Below are 18,656 nucleotides of genomic sequence, written 5' to 3'. Positions count from 1 at the left end.
CTGTGTGACCACAGGTAATGCACTGCTCCCGGACTTCTTCCTGGATGAGGCTGAGGCTCTGGTGCAGAACATGGGGGATCAGGTTGTCATCCCAGTGGTAAAGGGTGACAAACCCAGCGCTGCGTGGGCCACCAGTGGACCCATAGCGGAAACATTCAATATCATCAAGGGAGTCCTCAACCCTGACATTGTCAAATCCACTGGAGGAGTCTACAAGTTCGACCTGTCTGGTAAGAAACTTATTTTCAGCATCGTATGAATGTTGTTTGTAATGGTGAACATATAGTGAATATTATGGTGAATATACTCACCGGACAGTTTATTAGGTACACACATCCAGTACCGGGTCAGACCCCTCTTTGTCTCCAGAACAGCCTGAATTCTTCGGGGAATGGATTCTACAAGATGTTGGAAACGTTCCACAGGGATGTTGGTCCATGCTGACACGATGGCATCAGGCAGTTGCTGCAGATTGGACGGCGGTACATTCATGCTGCGAACAGCCCGTTCCATGTCATCCCAAAGATACTCGATTGGGTTGAGGTCTGGGGACTGTGCAGGCCACTCGAGTAAACTGAACTCGCTGTCATGTTCCAGGTGATGATAGGAGTGGAACCCGGTGTGGTCGTCTGCTGCAATAGCCCGTCCGTGACAAGGATCGACGAGTTGTGCGTTCTGAGATGCCGTTCTGCACACCACTGTTGTACTGTGCCGTTATTTGTCTGTTTGTGGCCCGCCTGTTAGCTTGCACGATTCTTGTCATTCTCCTTCGACCTCTCTAATCAACTAGCTGTTTTCGCCCACAGGACTGGCGCTGACAGGGTGTTTTTTGTTTTCGCACCATTCTCGGTAAACCCTAGAAACTGTCGTGCGTGAAAAGCCCAGGAGGGCGGCCGTTTCTGAGATACTGGATTCAGCACCTGGCACAGATCATACCAAGCTCAAAGTAACTTATAGTGTATTCGGAAAGTATTCAGACCCCTTGACCTTTTCCACATTTTGTTACGTTACAGCCTTATTCTAAAATGGATTAAATCGTTTTTTCCCCTCATCAATCTACACACAATACCCCATAATGACAAAGCAAAGTTTTTGCTAATTTATTAAATATAAAAAACTTAAATATCACATTAACATAAGTATTCAGACCCTTTACTCAGTACTTTGTTGAAGCACCTTTGGCAGCGATTACAGCCTCAGGTCTTCTTGGGTATGACGCTACATGCTTGGCACACCTGTATCTGGGGAGTCTGTGCAGCAAAAACAGTCCTGTAGCTTAACATCTGCTTCATCTGACAATTTTTTTTATTAACCGAGTCACTGGTGCTTCCTGCTTTAGTTTTTGCTTATAAGCAGGAATCAGGAGGATAGAGTTATGGTCAGATTTGCCAAATGGAGGGCGAGGGAGAGCTTTGTATGCGTCTCTGTGTGTGGAGTAAAGGTGGTCTAGAGTGTTTTTTCCCTCTGGTTGCACATTTAACAATTAGGATTTAAGTTCCCCTGCATTAAAGTCCCCGGCCACTAGGAGCGCTGCCTCTGGATGAGCGTTTTCCTGTTTGCACTCAATGAGCTGTATAAGGCCATAAGCAATCTTAGTGGTGGTAAATAGACAGCTATGAAAAATGTTATGCACCAGCTGTTGTTTACAAATACACACAGACCGCCACCCCTTGTCTTACCGGAGTCAGCCGTTCTATCCTGCCGATGTAGCGTATAGCCCGCTAGCTGTATGTTATCCATGTCGTCGTTCAGCCACGACTCGGTGAAACATAAAATATTACAGTTTTTAATGTCCCGTTGGTAGGATATCCGTAATCTTAAGTCGTCCAATTTGTTTTCAAATGATTGAACGTTGGCTAATGGGATTGATGGAAGAGGCAGCTTGCTCGCTCGCCGTCGGATCCTTACAAGGCACCACGACCTACGTCCACGATATCTCCGTCTCTTTCTCCTGCGAATGACAGGGATTTGGGCCTTGTCGGGTGTCTGTAGAATATACTTCGCATCCGACTCGTTGAAGAAAAAAATATTCGTCCAATACGAGGTGAGTAATCGCTGTCCTGATATCCAGACGAGACGGTGGCAGAAACATTATGTACAAAATAAATTACAAATAATGTGAAAAAACACATATTAGCACAATTGGTTAGAGGGCTGTAAAAACGGCAGCCATCTCCTCCGGCACCATTCAGACTAGAGAATCTTGTTTCTCATGGTCTGAGTCCTTTAGGGGCCTTTTGGCAAACTCCAAGCGGGCTGTCATGTACCTTTTATAATAATAATATGCCATTTAGCAGACGCTTTTATCCAAAGCGACTTACAGTCATGCGTGCATACATTTTTGTGTATGGGTGGTCCCGGGGATCGAACCCACTACCTTGGTGTTACAAGCACCGTGCTCTACCAGTTGTCTGGCTACTCTACCATAAAGGCCTGATTGGTGAAGTACTGCAGAGATGGTTGTCATTCTGGAAGGTTCTCCCATCTCCACAGAGGAACTGTAGAGCTCTGTCGGAATGACCATCGGGTTCTTGGTCACCTCCCTGACCAAGGCCCTTCTCCCCCGATTGCTCAGTTTGGCTGGGCGGCCAGCTCTAGGAAGAGTCTTGGTGGTTGCAAACTTCTTCCATTTAAAGAATGATGGAGGCCACTGTTCTTGGGGACCTTCAATGCTGCAGACATTTTCTGGTACCCTTCCCCAGATCTGTGCTTCAACACAATCCTGTCTCCGAGCTCTACGGACAATTCCTTCGACCTCATGGCTTGGGTTTTGCTCTGACATGCACTGTCAACTGTGGGACCTTATAGACAGGTGTGTGCCTTTCCAAATCTAAAATATCTAATAGAACTCAAAGGGTTTTCTTTAATGGAAGCTTCTCTAATGTCAAACGTACAGTGTGGTGTACCGCAGGGCAGCTCTCTAGGCCCTCTACTTTTCTATTTTTACCAATGACCTGCCACTGGCATTAAACAATGCATGTGTGTCCATGTATGCTGATGATTCAACCATATACGTATCAGCAACCACAGCTAATTAAGTCACTTAACAGAGTTATAGTCTGTTTGGAATGGGTGGCCAGTAATAAACTGGTCCTGAACATCTCTAAAACTAAGAGCATTGTATTTGGTACAAATCATTCTGTAATTTCTAGACCTCAGCTGAATCTGGTAATGAATGGTGTGGCTGTTGAACAAGTTGAGGAGACTAAATTACTTGGTGTTACCTTAGATTGTAAACTATCATGGTCAAAACATATAGATTCAATGGTTGTAAAGATGGGGAGAGGTCTGTCCATAATAAAGAGATGCTCTCCTTTTTTGACACCACACTCCACAAAGCAAGTCCTGCAGACTCTAGTTTAGTCTGATCTTGATTATTCTCCAGTCGTGTGATCCAATGCTGCAAGGATAGACCTAGTTAAGCTGCGATTGGCCCAGAACAGAGCGGCACGTCTTGCTCTTCATTGTAATCAGAGGGCTGATGTAAATACTATGCATGCCAGTCTCTCTTGGCTAAGAGTTGAGGAGAGACTGACTGCATCACTTATTGTTTTTATAAGAAACATTGTGTTGAAAATTCAAAATTGTTTGCATTGTCAACTTACACACAGCACTGACTCACACATGTACCCCACCAGACATGCCACCAGGGGTATTTTCACAGTCCCCAGGTCCAGAACAAATTCAATGAAACGTACAGTATTATACAGACCCATGAGTGCATGGAACTCCCTTCCGTCTTATATAGCGCAAGTGAACAGCAAACCTGGTTTCAAAAAACAAATAAAGCAACACCTCACGGCACAACGCCTCTCCCCCATGTGACCTACTTGTTGCGTGTATGTACTGACATGTATGTGGAACTGATAGATGCACACATCTGTTGCTAATGGGGATTTTAATCAGATCAATTCACAGTATAAAATAAGACAAAATGCATTTTTAAATGTAAGCTCACCAGGTGTTGCTACTGTGACTGTCACATGCAGGCACAACTGCTAGCATGAAAAACCCACATTTTCAATTGGCAAGAAATTGCATATTTCATGGGCATTAATTAGTATTTGGTGCATATCAGCACATGCATCTCTTAATTTTATGATCACTTATCTGAGCATGTACTCAAAATATTAAATGTGTTTATCTGATAGTCGCCTCCACACAAGTTTATTTTTTTTCAGCTTTGAAATTGGCCAGTAGTGGGAACTTACACAGAACTGTCAATAACGTAATAATAAAACATCTGATTGGCTTAGAATACAAACTGTTATGGATGTAATAACCACATGAACTGGTTGAAACATTCAAACAGCAGAAAATGTTGATTTTTTTACTTGTTTGAATTCAAAGATGGAAGTGGGCTTTTAATGGGTAGCTACGTGGCCGTAATGGGAACGTGGCCGTAATGGGAACGTGGGCGTAATGGGAACGCGGCCGTAATGGGAACGCGGCCGTAATGGGAACGTGGCCGTAATGGGAACGTGGCCGTAATGGGAACGCGGCCGTAATGGGTACGCGGGCGTAATGGGAACGCGGGCGTAATGGGTACGTGGGCGTAATGGGAACGCGGGCGTAATGGGAACGTGGCCGTAATGGGAACGTGGCCGTAATGGGAACGTGGCCGTAATGGGTACGTGGCCGTAATGGGAACGTGGCCGTAATGGGAACGTGGCCGTAATGGGAACGTGGCCGTAATGGGTACTTACTCTACTCCCTTGTTTCATTACACTTGGGGGAGAATGCAGGCTACTCTGAAAGTCATTAATGTTTTGTGTTGATGGACTGTCAGTGGGCTCCATTTTGTTGGTGTGTTGGGGGAGTCTATAGTAGCGTGTGTCTGTGTGTTCCAGGTGAGCATGCAGGAGTATGGTTCATTGACATGAAGAACGCAGGGGGCAGTGCAGGTAGCGGAGAGCCCCCAGTCAAAGCCGACGTGGTCATGACCATGGACAGTGCTGACTTCACCAAGATGTTTGCAGGTTAGTGACTGACTGGATAGCTGGGTCGCGTTCATTAGGCACCAAACGGATGAAAACAGAACTGAAACGGGGAGGGAATACCTGCCAGTACCTGGATCGTATTCACCATAGCAAACCATTTTGCAACATTTGGTTCCTAGTGTATATGACTCTTCTGTTTTCTGTTGGCCTGATGAACACGACCCTGTTTGCTTTTCTCATTAATTATTTATTTTTCCACTATAGTTCTCTCAGTAGTGATACACATTGTGCTGCTTTCTTCATGTTGTGGTGCTCTCTCTCATTAGTAACATGTTGTGGTGCTCTCTCATTAGTAACATGTTGTGGTGCTCTCTCTCATTAGTAACATGTTGTGGTGCTCTCTCTCATTAGTAACATGTTGTGGTGCTCTCTCACTAGTAACATGTTGTGGTGCTCTCTCTCATTAGTAACATGTTGTGGTGCTCTCTCTCATTAGTAACATGTTGTGGTGCTCTCTCTCATTAGTAACATGTTGTGGTGCTCTCTCATTAGTAACATGTTGTGGTGCTCTCTCATTAGTAACATGTTGTGGTGCTCTCTCATTAGTAACATGTTGTGATGCTCTCATTAGTAACATGTTGTGGTGCTCTCTCATTAGTAACATGTTGTGGCGCTCTCTCATTAGTAACATGTTGTGGTGCTCTCTCATTAGTAACATGTTGTGGTGCTCTCTCATTAGTAACATGTTGTGGCGCTCTCTCATTAGTAACATGTTGTGGTGCTCTCTCATTAGTAACATGTTGTGGTGCTCTCTCATTAGTAACATGTTGTGATGCTCTCATTAGTAACATGTTGTGGCGCTCTCTCATTAGTAACATGTTGTGGTGCTCTCTCATTAGTAACATGTTGTGGTGCTCTCTCATTAGTAACATGTTGTGATGCTCTCATTAGTAACATGTTGTGGTGCTCTCTCATTAGTAACATGTTGTGGTGCTCTCTCACTAGTAACATGTTGTGGTGCTCTCTCATTAGTAACATGTTGTGGTGCTCTCTCATATTAGTAACATGTTGTGGTGCTCTCTCTCATTAGTAACATGTTGTGGTGCTCTCTCATTAGTAACATGTTGTGATGCTCTCATTAGTAACATGTTGTGGTGCTCTCTCTCATTAGTAACATGTTGTGGTGCTCTCTCTCACTAGTAACATGTTGTGGTGCTCTCTCTCACTAGTAACATGTTGTGGTGCTCTCTCTCTCACTAGTAACATGTTGTGGTGCTCTCTCTCTCACTAGTAACATGTTGTGGTGCTCTCTCATTAGTAACATGTTGTGGTGCTCTCTCATTAGTAACATGTTGTGGTGCTCTCTCACTAGTAACATGTTGTGGTGCTCTCTCATTAGTAACATGTTGTGGTGCTCTCTCACTAGTAACATGTTGTGGTGCTCTCTCTCATTAGTAACATGTTGTGGTGCTCTCTCTCACTAGTAACATGTTGTGGTGCTCTCTCTCACTAGTAACATGTTGTGGTGCTCTCTCTCACTAGTAACATGTTGTGGTGCTCTCTCATTAGTAACATGTTGTGGTGCTCTCTCATATTAGTAACATGTTGTGGTGCTCTCTCTCATTAGTAACATGTTGTGGTGCTCTCTCATATTAGTAACATGTTGTGGTGCTCTCATATTAGTAACATGTTGTGGTGCTCTCTCTCTCACTAGTAACATGTTGTGGTGCTCTCTCTCTCACTAGTAACATGTTGTGGTGCTCTCTCATTAGTAACATGTTGTGGTGCTCTCTCATTAGTAACATGTTGTGGTGCTCTCTCACTAGTAACATGTTGTGGTGCTCTCTCATTAGTAACATGTTGTGGTGCTCTCTCACTAGTAACATGTTGTGGTGCTCTCTCTCATTAGTAACATGTTGTGGTGCTCTCTCTCATTAGTAACATGTTGTGGTGCTCTCTCTCACTAGTAACATGTTGTGGTGCTCTCTCTCACTAGTAACATGTTGTGGTGCTCTCTCATTAGTAACATGTTGTGGTGCTCTCTCATATTAGTAACATGTTGTGGTGCTCTCTCTCATTAGTAACATGTTGTGGTGCTCTCTCATATTAGTAACATGTTGTGGTGCTCTCATATTAGTAACATGTTGTGGTGCTCTCTCTCACTAGTAACATGTTGTGGTGCTCTCTCTCACTAGTAACATGTTGTGGTGCTCTCCCTCCAGGCAAACTAAAGCCCACCATGGCCTTCATGTCAGGGAAGCTGAGGATTAAAGGAGACATGACCCTGGCTATCAAGATGGAGAAGATGATGTCCATGATGAAGAAATCTAAACTCTAAATTATAACTGTGAGAATGGCTGTGTCTGAAAGGGCACCCTATTCACTAATTTGGTGCCTTCAAGACAACTGGGAACTCAACAAAAATCATATCAGACTGTTTAAAATCCTGATGGTGAGATCTTCAGGTCAGAGAATTCTGAGCTCTGGGATGATGCCCAAAGTTGGATGATCGAAAGATTATTTTCCCAGTCGGAGCTGTTTTTTTTTTCCAGAGTTCCCAGTTGTCTTGAACGCACTGAATTCGGACGTTGTAGATGTCCAAGTTCCGAGTTGTCTAAAATAGTGCACTATAGAGGGAATAGTGTGCCATTGGGACATACCCAGAATGTCTAATGAATGTGCAGTTTTCCTTCTCTAAATGGGTGTAATAAAGAATGAACTGTCCACCTCCTTTTCTAACATGCGGTTTCTAATAAACCAGTTGCTCTAATTGTACTTCTGTTCTGTTCGTAGTCATGGACACATTGTTCAGTCAATTCTTGGACACTCGTGTGTGTCACTGGATAAGCGCGTCTGCTAAATGAATACAATTTTTAAAAATTTACAAAATAGGAAATACAGTAGAAATTATTAATGTTATGTCAAGTATGACTGTTTAAATATAATATGGATAGTGTCTTAGTTGAGCAGTTCAAATCAGTAGTGTGTAATGGAACAGTAGTGTAGCACACGCCCGTCGCTATGGGCGGGCCATAGGAGGCCGGGCGCGCCCCCATAAATGACTTGAGGTCTGGCGACGGGGTCTGGTGTAGCACCACCCATCACAACTCACTTCTGCGCAGCTGATGCTGGCTATTTAATAGGGAATTAAACCCCATCAGTAGGAGAAGCACTGATTATAATACCCGTGATATGGACGTAAACTTGGAGTCCAGTGATGTGTTGTGTGGTCCTCCCACTACGACTGTGTTGTTGACTATAGGTTATGAACTTTACAGGGTGGTGAAAGTGCATAAAGAAATATTGAGGGTCTTATTCTGGTGACGTGATAATCGATGTGGCTGCTGTCCGACGAGCTGTTGAGCAGTTGGATAGAGTGTCAAGACCATAGTGGGCACGTTTGCTATATAAAACGCAAAAGTCTTTGTGACATTTGAATTTAACCGCGAACGTTATTTTTATGTACACTACGTCATCACGCATCGACTTTTATCTGCAGTAAGTCAGTTTGATGGAAACACATCTCTGGTGGGAAAATGCGCATATTTATTTATGCAGATTTTAGAATATCAACCATGAACATCTGTCGCAAATTCTATGGAAAACTTGCTAATGCTGTTTTTAAAAAAAATCAGTGCTGCTGTAAATTGCATCACAAGAGACATGCCAAACGGGAGATGTGTGTGTGTGTATGTATGTATGTATATATATATATATATATATATATATATATATATATATATAACACACACACAGTGAGGGAAAAAAGTATTTGATCCCCTGCTGATTTTGTACGTTTGCCCACTGACAAAGAAATGATCAGTCTATAATTTTAATGGTAGGTTTATTTGAACAATGAGAGACAGAGTAACAACAAAAAAATCCAGAAAAACGCATGTCAAAAAAGTTATAAATTGATTTGCATTTTAATGAGGGAAATAAGTATTTGACCCCCTCTCAATCAGAAAGATTTCTGGCTCCCGGGTGTCTTTTATAGAGGTAACGAGCTGAGATTAGGAGCACACTCTTAAAGGGAGTGCTCCTAATCTCAGTTTGTTACCTGTATAAAAGACACCTGTCCACAGAAGCAATCAATCAGATTCCAAACTCTCCACCATGGCCAAGACCAAAGAGCTCTCCAAGGATGTCAGGGACAAGATTGTAGACCTACACAAGGCTGGAATGGGCTACAAGACCATCGCCAAGCAGCTTGGTGAGAAGGTGACAACAGGTGCGATTATTCGCAAATGGAAGAAACACAAAAGTACTGTCAATCACCCTCGGCCTGGGGCTCCATGCAAGATCTCACCTCGTGGAGTTGCAATGATCATGAAAACGGTGAGGAATCAGCCCAGAACTACACGGGAGGATCTTGTCAATGATCTCAAGGCAGCTGGGACCATAGTCACCAAAAAAACAATTGGTAACACACTACGCGTGAAGGACTGAAATCCTGCAGCGCCTGCAAGGTCCCCCTGCTCAAGAAAGCACATATACATGCTCGGCTGAAGTTTGCCAATAAACATCTGAATGATTCAGAGGAGAACTGGGTGAGTGTGTTGTGGTCAGACGAGACCAAAATGGAGCTCTTTGGCATCAACTCAACTCGCCGTGTTTGGAGGAGGAGGAATGCTGCCTATGACCCCAAGAACACCATCCCCACCGTCAAACATGGAGGTGGAAACATTATGCTTTGGGGGTGGTTTTCTGCTAAAGGGACAGGACAACTTCACCGCGTCAAAGGGACGATGGACGGGGCCATGTACCGTCAAATCTTGGGTGAGAACCTCCTTCCCTCAGCCAGGGCATTGAAAATGGGTCGTGGATGGGTATTCCATCATGACAATGACCCAAAACACACGGCCAAGGCAACAAAGGAGTGGCTCAAGAAGAAGCACATTAAGGTCCTGGAGTGGCCTAGCCAGTCTCCAGACCTTAATCCCATAGAAAATCTGTGGAGGGAGCTGAAGGTTCGAGTTGCCAAACGTCAGGCTCGAAACCTTAATGACTTGGAGAAGATCTGCAAAGAGGAGTGGGACAAAATCCCTCCTGAGATGTGTGCGAACCTGGTGGCCAACTACAAGAAACGTCTGACCTCTGTGATTGCCAACAAGGGTTTTGCCACCAAATACTAAGTAATGTTTTGTACAGGGGTCAAATACTTATTTTCCTCATTAAAATGCAAATCAATTTATAACATTTTTGACATGCGTTTTTCTGGATTTCTTTGTTGTTATTCTGTCTCTCACTGTTCAAATAAACCTACCATTAAAATTATAGACTGATCATTTCTTTGTCAGTGGGCAAACGTACAAAATCAGAAGGGGATCAAATACTTTTTACTCTCACTGTGTGTGTGTGTGTGTGTGTATATATATATATATATATATATATATATATATATATATATATATACACACACACACATCTCCCGTTTGGCATGTCTCTTGTGATGCAATTTACAGCAGCACTGATAGATGTGTTGACATGACAACGACCCTTCCGCCCCTTTTGTTCCATGCTGGCTGAAACCTAGCTAGCCAGTAACTAGCTAACACCAGATACAGATGAAGACCTAGCTAGCCAGTAACTAGCTAACACCAGATAGATGAAGACCTAGCTAGCCAGTAACTAGCTAACACCAGACAGATGAAGACCTAGCTAGCCAGTAACTAGCTAACACCAGACAGATGAAGACCTAGCTAATGTCGTAGTAAATATATGATGTTATAGCTTGGTCTGACTAAAATCTTGTGCATGACCCATTTTGTGTTGGGCGTTTGTTTTCAATCAATGCTGTTCCTATGCAAGAACAATGGACAGAGAACCATATCTTGTCAAGGACAACACCCACGCCACAGGCCACAATCACTGGTTGCTCCCCTCGAGTCTTCCCTTGAGAACACACACACACACACACACATCATCACTGTTAACACACACACACACACACACACACACATCATCACTGTTAACACACACACACACACACACACACAAAATCCCCTCTTTTAGGCTGAACATTTGAAGACAGAGAACTCTACTCAGAGCCAATGCAACAGTGACACTAGCCTGGAGGGGACCTCGCCCAACTCATCAGGACCAATCAGAAGATCAGAACTACTAGATTCAACCTACATCATTTATTGCATAAAATGTCTGCACACAATGTTTCGGGGCTCTCTTCAGATAGCTCCCTAAGAGTTTGACGAACGAGTCCGTGCACGCGATTCCAGATATCTTTACCTCTGAATAAACTGCCTTTATTATACCATATCCACCCTGTCCAAAGTCTCTACTTGGTCTCAGTTCTCCAGTAAACTTGTGATTATCAACACTAACCAGTAACTAGCTAACACCAGACAGATGAAGACCTAGCTAGCCAGTAACTAGCTAACACCAGACAGATGAAGACCTAGCTAGCCAGTAACTAGCTAACACCAGACAGATGAAGACCTAGCTAGCCAGTAACTAGCTAACACCAGAGACGGATGAAGACCTAGCTAGCCAGTAACTAGCTAACACCAGACAGATGAAGACCTAGCTAGCCAGTAACTAGCTAACACCAGACAGATGAAGACCTAGCTAGCCAGTAACTAGCTAACACCAGATACAGATGAAGACCTAGCTAACCAGTAACTAGCTAACACCAGACAGATGAAGACCTAGCTAGCCAGTAACTAGCTAACACCAGACAGATGAAGACCTAGCTAGCCAGTAACTAGCTAACACCAGACAGATGAAGACCTAGCTAGCCAGTAACTAGCTAACACCAGACAGATGAAGACCTAGCTAGCCAGTAACTAGCTAACACCAGACAGATGAAGACCTAGCTAGCCAGTAACTAGCTAACACCAGACAGATGAAGACCTAGCTAGCCAGTAACTAGCTAACACCAGACAGATGAAGACCTAGCTAGCCAGTAACTAGCTAACACCAGACAGATGAAGACCTAGCTAGCCAGTAACTAGCTAACACCAGAGACAGATGAAGACCTAGCTAGCCAGTAACTAGCTAACACCAGACACAGATGAAGACCTAGCTAGCCAGTAACTAGTATTGGGGATTTATTATTCTCCTAAACTGATGGGATGACTAACTTAGAAAGAATGCATTCTTGACTGGGCTAATGTAGGCTGTGACACCTGGCAAGGCTGTGATTGATGTGAAGAGCTGTCTTAGTGGGTAAAATAAGATAAGGATTGTATCTTCAAAATGCTAGACTATACTGGTTCTTTGTGAGCTATGAGTCTTCCTTTGACTAGGAATGATGTCTAAGGGAGCTGGCTCTTCTCACTATGATAGGTTGTTATGATAATCTTGTGCCTGGCTGAAGTGTGTAACAAATGGCGCCGAAGAGATGAGAACAACCCCTGAAACAACGGATTGGCTGAGAAAGTTTAAACCACGCTCAAGTCTTTACTCTAATTGGCCAGCAGAGAAGTGGGAAATTCCCTCTGTCAGAGTATTTGAGTATTGAATCAAAAAACAATGTGTTAGTTCTTTGATATTGCCCTGCGAGGTTTGTCAAAGAGCCCGTATATACGAAACATCATATTTACCATTGAAGGTTTTTGCATTAATTAAAATAACTAGTATACCTTAGAAGTCGTGTTGACCTCTTTTGTTCCTGATACCAGATTTGAATTAACGCGACTTTGACACTAGCTAACACCAGACAGATGAAGACCTAGCTAGCCAGTAACTAGCTAACACCAGACACAGATGAAAGTGGAAACATAAGTATCTTTGCCATAGATGAGTTGGGTAAACTTTTAATCATATTTGCTGACACCCTACAGTCAAGTTGTGGCACCAGTAGAGTAGCTATCTAGTTCAGTGCATTCGGAAAGTATTCAGACCCCTTCCCTCCTTCCACATTTTGTTAATTTCAATCTACACACAATACCCCATAATGACAAAATGAAAACAGGTTTTTAGAAATGTTTGCACATTTATAAAAAATAGGGAAAATATAGCTTATTTACATAAGTATTCTGACGTAACGTAACAAAATGCGGAGAAAGTCATGGGGTCTGAATACTTTCCGAATGCACTGTATAAACCACGCCCCGCTGCAAACATGCCTTCTCTGATGTTGGTTACAAGGTGGTACTTATTTCAATTAGGTAAGAGAATATCAAAGTAACCAATGTGTTACCTGACTCTGTGTAGACATCACGTGTAAAGGAACCAATGTGTTACCTGACTGTGTAGACATCACGTGTAAAGGAACCAATGTGTTACCTGACTCTGTGTAGACATCACGTGTAAAGGAACCAGAGTCAGGAAACACATTGTCTCCTTTACATGTGATGTCTACACAGAGTCAGGTAACACATTGCTCCTTTACACATGACGTATACACAGTCAGGTAACACATTGTCTCCTATACACGTGATGTCTACACAGAGTCAAGTAACACATTGGTTCCTTTACGCGTGATGTCTACACAGAGTCAAGTAACACATTGGTTCCTTTACACGTGATGTCCACACAGAGTCAGGTAACACATTGGTTCCTTTACACGTGATGTCTACACAGTCAGGTAACACATTGGTTCCTTTACACGTGATGTCTACACAGAGTCAGGTAACACATTGGTTCCTCCGTGGTGTCATCTGCTTCATGGCCCTCATACAACTCCACCAGCTCCATCCCAGGGCTGAGATTTGACGGGGGTGTCGCTATACAAGATTAACCTCCAGCAGAGGATAATCTCCATACAGTCTACCTTCACCCTCCAGCAGAGGATAATCTGCATACATTCTACCTTCACCCTCCAGCAGAGGATCATCTCCATACAGTCTACCTTCACCCTCCAGCAGAGGATCATCTCCATACAGTCTACCTTCACCCTCCAGCAGAGGATCATCTCCATACAGTGCCTTACAAAAGTATTCATCCCCCTTGGCGTTTTTCCTATTTTGTTGCATTACAATCTGTAATTTAAATAGATTTTTATTTGGATTTCATGTAATGGACATTCACAAAATAGTCAAAATTGGTGAAGTGAAATGAAAAAAATACCTAGTTTCAAAAAATTATACAAAATAAATAACGGAAAAGTGGTGCGTGCATATGTATTCACCTCCTTTGCTATGAAGCCCCTAAATAAGATCTGGTGCAACCAATTACCTTCAGAAGTCACATAATTAGCTAAATAAAGTCCACCTGTGTGCAATCTAAGTGTCACATGATCTGTCACATGATCTCAGTATATATACACCTGTTCTGAAAGGCCCCAGAGTCTGCAACACCACTAAGCAAGGGGCACCACCAAGCAAGCGGCACCATGAAGTCCAAGGAGATCTCCAAACAGGTCAGGGACAAAGTTGTTGAGAAGTACAGATCAGGGTTGGGTTATAAAAAATATCAGAAACTTTGAACATCCCACGGAGCACCATTAAATCCATTATAAAAAAATTGAAAGAATATGGCACCACAACAAACCTGCCAAGAAAGGCCGCCCACCAAAACTCACGGACCAGGCAAGGAGGGCATTAATCAGAGAGGCAACAAAGAGACCAAAGATAACCCTGAAGGAGCTGCAAAGCTCCACAGCGGAGATTGGAGTATCTGTCCATAGGACTACTTTAAGCCATACACTCCACAGAGCTGGGCTTTACGGAAGAGTGGCCAGAAAAAAGACATTGCTTAAAGAAAGAAATAAGAAAACATTTTTGGTGTTCGCCAAAAGCCATGTGGGAGACTCCCCAAACATATGGAAGAAGGTACTCTGGTCAGATGAGACTAAAATTTAGCTTTTTGGCCATCAAGGACAACGCTATGTCTGGCGCAAACCCAACACCTCTCATCACCCCGAGAACACCATCCCCACAGTGAAGCATGGTGGTGGCAGCATCATGCTGTGGGGATGTTTTTCATCGGCAGGGACTGGGAAACTGGTCAGAATTGAAGGAATGATGAATGGCGCTAAATACAGGGAAATTCTTGAGGGAAACCTGTTTCAGTCTTCCAGAGATACCTTCACCCTCCAGCAGAGGATCATCTCCATACGGTCAACATTCACCCTCCAGCAGAGGATCATCTCCATACGGTCAACCTTCACCCTCCAGCAGAGGATCATCTCCATACGGTCAACCTTCACCCTCCAGCAGAGGATCATCTCCATACGGTCAACCTTCACCCTCCAGCAGAGGATCATCTCCATACGGTCAACCTTCACCCTCCAGCAGAGGATCATCTGCATACGGTCTACCTTCACCCTCCAGCAGAGGATCATCTCCATACGGTCAACCTTCACCCTCCAGCAGTGGATCATCTCCATACGGTCAACCTTCACCCTCCAGCAGAGGATCATCTCCATACAGTCTACCTTCACCCTCCAGCAGAAGATCATCTCCATACAGTCTACCTTCACCTGTCACTTCCTCTCTGGGTTTTGCTGCTCTCCAGCTGCTTGTGGTTGAGGCCTCTTCTCTTCCTATCCTTCCTCCTCTTCTTCCTGTCCTTTCTCGTTCCAGTGTCCAGGGACTGGAGGAGTTATCAGGTCATATTGACTAGGCTCATTCACTACAAATGGACACGGTGCAACCTTTGGTTGGTAGGTAGGCTGCTGGCAGGCTTCGGCTGCGGTAAAGCAAAGCAAAGTCAGCCAGTGCTCATGGTTCTCAAAGGGGAAGTGAAATGATAGGATACAATGACTTTGTTCATGATCATGCGTGCCGCAAATGACATGTAACTAGACTGAACAAAAATATAAACACAACATGTGAAGTGTTGGTTCCATGTTTCATGAGCTGAAATAAAAGATCCCAGAAATGTTCCATACGCACAAAAAGCTTATTACTCTCAAATGTTGTGCACAAATGTGTTTACATCCCTGTTATTGAGCATTTCTCCTTTGCCAAGATAATACACCTGACAGGTGTGGCATATCAAGAAGCTGATTAAACACCATGATCATTACACAGGTGCACCTTGTGCTGGGGACAATAAAAGGCAACTCTAAAATGTGCAGTTTTGTCACAACACAATGCCACAGATATCTCAAGTTGAGGGAGTGTGCAATTGGCATGCTGACTACAGGAATGTCCACTAGAGCTGTTGCCAGAGAATTCAATGTTCATTTCTCTACCATAAGCCGCATCTAACGTCGTTTTAGAGAATTTGGCAGTACGTCCAACTGGCCTCACAAATGCATTTTGTTTGTTAGGGGTGCCAGGTAGGTTGTGCCTACCAGAGAAAATATTGGTTTCTCCTTTTTGTTTGAGAGTGAGTCCCGTCCGTTCTACACCAATACAAAGGACTCATGTAAAAGTCAGAATGGAGATACAAGTTTCATAAACCCTTAAAACATTGGAAATAACTTCCAAACCACTGTTCTTTTGCGTTTGTTGGATTATCACAATAAACACACAATCAATGTCACAAAACAATAAGAACCTTGGTTCACTGGTAAATGAGTGCAGTGAACTCAAATGACCTTAATCGCGCAGTGTTTGTCCGTTCATAAAGTGTAGTCAGTCTCAGTCACACGGTCAAAATCTCAAACTCTTTTACCACACAACCATAAAGAGGATCAACTCTCAGTAGTCTTCAACTACAACTCACCACATAAATCAACACGGTATAAATCACACCAACAAAAAAATATATATACCGTATGCAAAAGGATGGAACCTAACTGCCCAACTGCAATATTTGGATTTGAATTTGAGATGACAGCAGGTGCAGACGCTTAACTGAAAAATGGAAAGATCTCAATGTAAGGTAAGGTTTCTCCCTTGTATGATCTAAATTTAACATTTACATCATTTAGCAGACGCTCTTATCCAGAGTGACTTACATTACATTTACCAGGCACGAGTTACAGGACATTTACCAGTGAACCAAGGATGTTATTGTTTTGTGACATTGATTGTGTGATAATCCCCCTATTGATGAGGGGATTTGCGGTTTTGTATTCCCTGGACTCTAGTGAGTAGACTGGACCCTGGTTTTATGGACACACAATCAATCGTTTTGCCTGTACTGTGTAATATTTGTACCGTATATAGTGTCCAATGGCTTCATTTTAAGTCGTTTGACGTTATTTGTCAGGCCAAAATGCATTTTTGGCATAGGTCAAGGCTGGCCTTGGGCTGATTTAAATATGTAAAAGGAACAATTGGCTCTTCATCATTAGGTTAATCTAGGTCGTTAACAGGTATGCCAGTCCATCACCTATAGGCCTACAGTGTATTGCAGGGGTGTCAAACGTACGGCCCGCGGGCCGGATCAGGCCCGCAAACGGGTTTAATCCGGCCCGCGAGATGATATTAAAAAAAATAAAAAAAAAATACAGAGTTATAGAGCACCTGAATAACTTTTTTTATATTTTTTTTAAGTATAAAAATGCGCTGCAATTTTTCAATAAAATAAACTGCTGTTCCAATTGCGTCCACTGGATGGCGCAATAGCAATTGTGTTAAGCAAGCAAACTGTTTATACCGGGGCAGAGCAAGTAGGTCAAGCACGTGCAGCCAATGAGCTACTTTGTTTTGCCCGCGATATTTATTACGGCTTCTACTTTTAACATTATGTGCTTTGGCACCCTCATTGCCCCAATATGTCTCTGTCAAAAAAGAGAAAAGGGAGGATCACGTGACCCTTGAACGAGATGGCCGCATGAACTAGGAGCTCCGCACAAGTAGTTTCCAATTCCTAATCTTACCTCCACTTCAAGTTTAAACTCATTTAGCTTTAGTCAAAAAGTCATGGCGGCTTCAAAAGGCAACACTACAGGTGACATTTTTACCCGGACTCGAGTACTAGCGACGGAAAAAGCCTCCAAGAAGCAGCTAGCTTCAGAAAAAGCTAGCGCCATTAGCCAGGAGAAAGAGGACCCGTCCCCCCCCGAGGCCCAACGAATGCCAACCTCGCACTCTGTCGAAGACATCTTTTCTGAGCTGAGATCCCAACGTACAGAACTCAACACTAAACTAGATGCCATTAACGCTCAGCTCAGTGCGATAGGGGGCAAGGTGACAATCCTGGAAAATGCCTTGCCTGACATAAACAACAAGATAACCATAAATGCGGGGCGCCTGGACGAGGCAGAGGGGCGAATCCTATCCACGGAAAACTTATTGACAGACGCCATGGAAACAATAGCATATGCTAAAAAAAAAATAGAGCAGCTGGAAGAGAAAACAGAGGACCTGGAAAACAGGGGGCGAAGGAATAATTGTGTTCTATTAAATCTGGGCGAAAAAGAAGAGGGAAACATGCCACTGATCCGCTACCTGCAAGACAAACTTCCCGAGTGGCTCCACCTGTCCACCGACAGGCCCATAGAACTCGAGAGAGCTCACCGAGCACTGAGGCCCCCACCAGCAGCCAGACAACCACCGCGCCCAATCACCATACGTTTCCTGAGATTCACCGACAAGGAACGAGTCCTACAGGCGCGAAACCAACACCATTACAGTGGGAAACGCCAAACTCACCTTACTCCAGGACCTGTCAGCTGGAATACGCCGAAAGCGCCGAGAGTTTGACGAGGTGAAGAAATGCTCCATTGACCGAGGCATCTTTAGGGGATTCAAATACCCAAACGAGCTCAGGATTCTTCACCAAGGAGCCCTGCGACACTTCAAAACTCCCGAAGAGGCAAAACGTTTTTTTGAAAGACAACCCCGGTCAATGAGAAATGGACCATTGACTAAATGCGATTAATGCGATTACTGTTATTACTAAAGGAGGTAAGAC

General features: G+C 43.7%; 1 protein-coding gene across 1 annotated transcript in view; it reads left to right on the top strand.

Moving 5' to 3' along the window:
• The window catches only part of LOC121573353 (hydroxysteroid dehydrogenase-like protein 2), a 33,690-nt gene extending 25,975 nt beyond the window's left edge, over positions 1 to 7,715 (top strand). Inside the window, exons 8-10 of the mRNA XM_041885256.2 lie at positions 15 to 230; positions 4,851 to 4,979; positions 7,163 to 7,715. Coding sequence (XP_041741190.1) covers positions 15 to 230; positions 4,851 to 4,979; positions 7,163 to 7,278 — 461 coding nt within the window. The 3' untranslated portion in view covers positions 7,279 to 7,715. The remainder of the gene's footprint in view (positions 1 to 14; positions 231 to 4,850; positions 4,980 to 7,162) is intronic.
• Positions 7,716 to 18,656: the final 10,941 nt, after the last annotated feature.

Source organism: Coregonus clupeaformis, chromosome 9 (assembly GCF_020615455.1).
Source record: "Coregonus clupeaformis isolate EN_2021a chromosome 9, ASM2061545v1, whole genome shotgun sequence".
NCBI classification, from domain to species: domain Eukaryota; kingdom Metazoa; phylum Chordata; class Actinopteri; order Salmoniformes; family Salmonidae; genus Coregonus; species Coregonus clupeaformis.
This window is presented reverse-complemented; position numbering and strand designations above follow the sequence as displayed.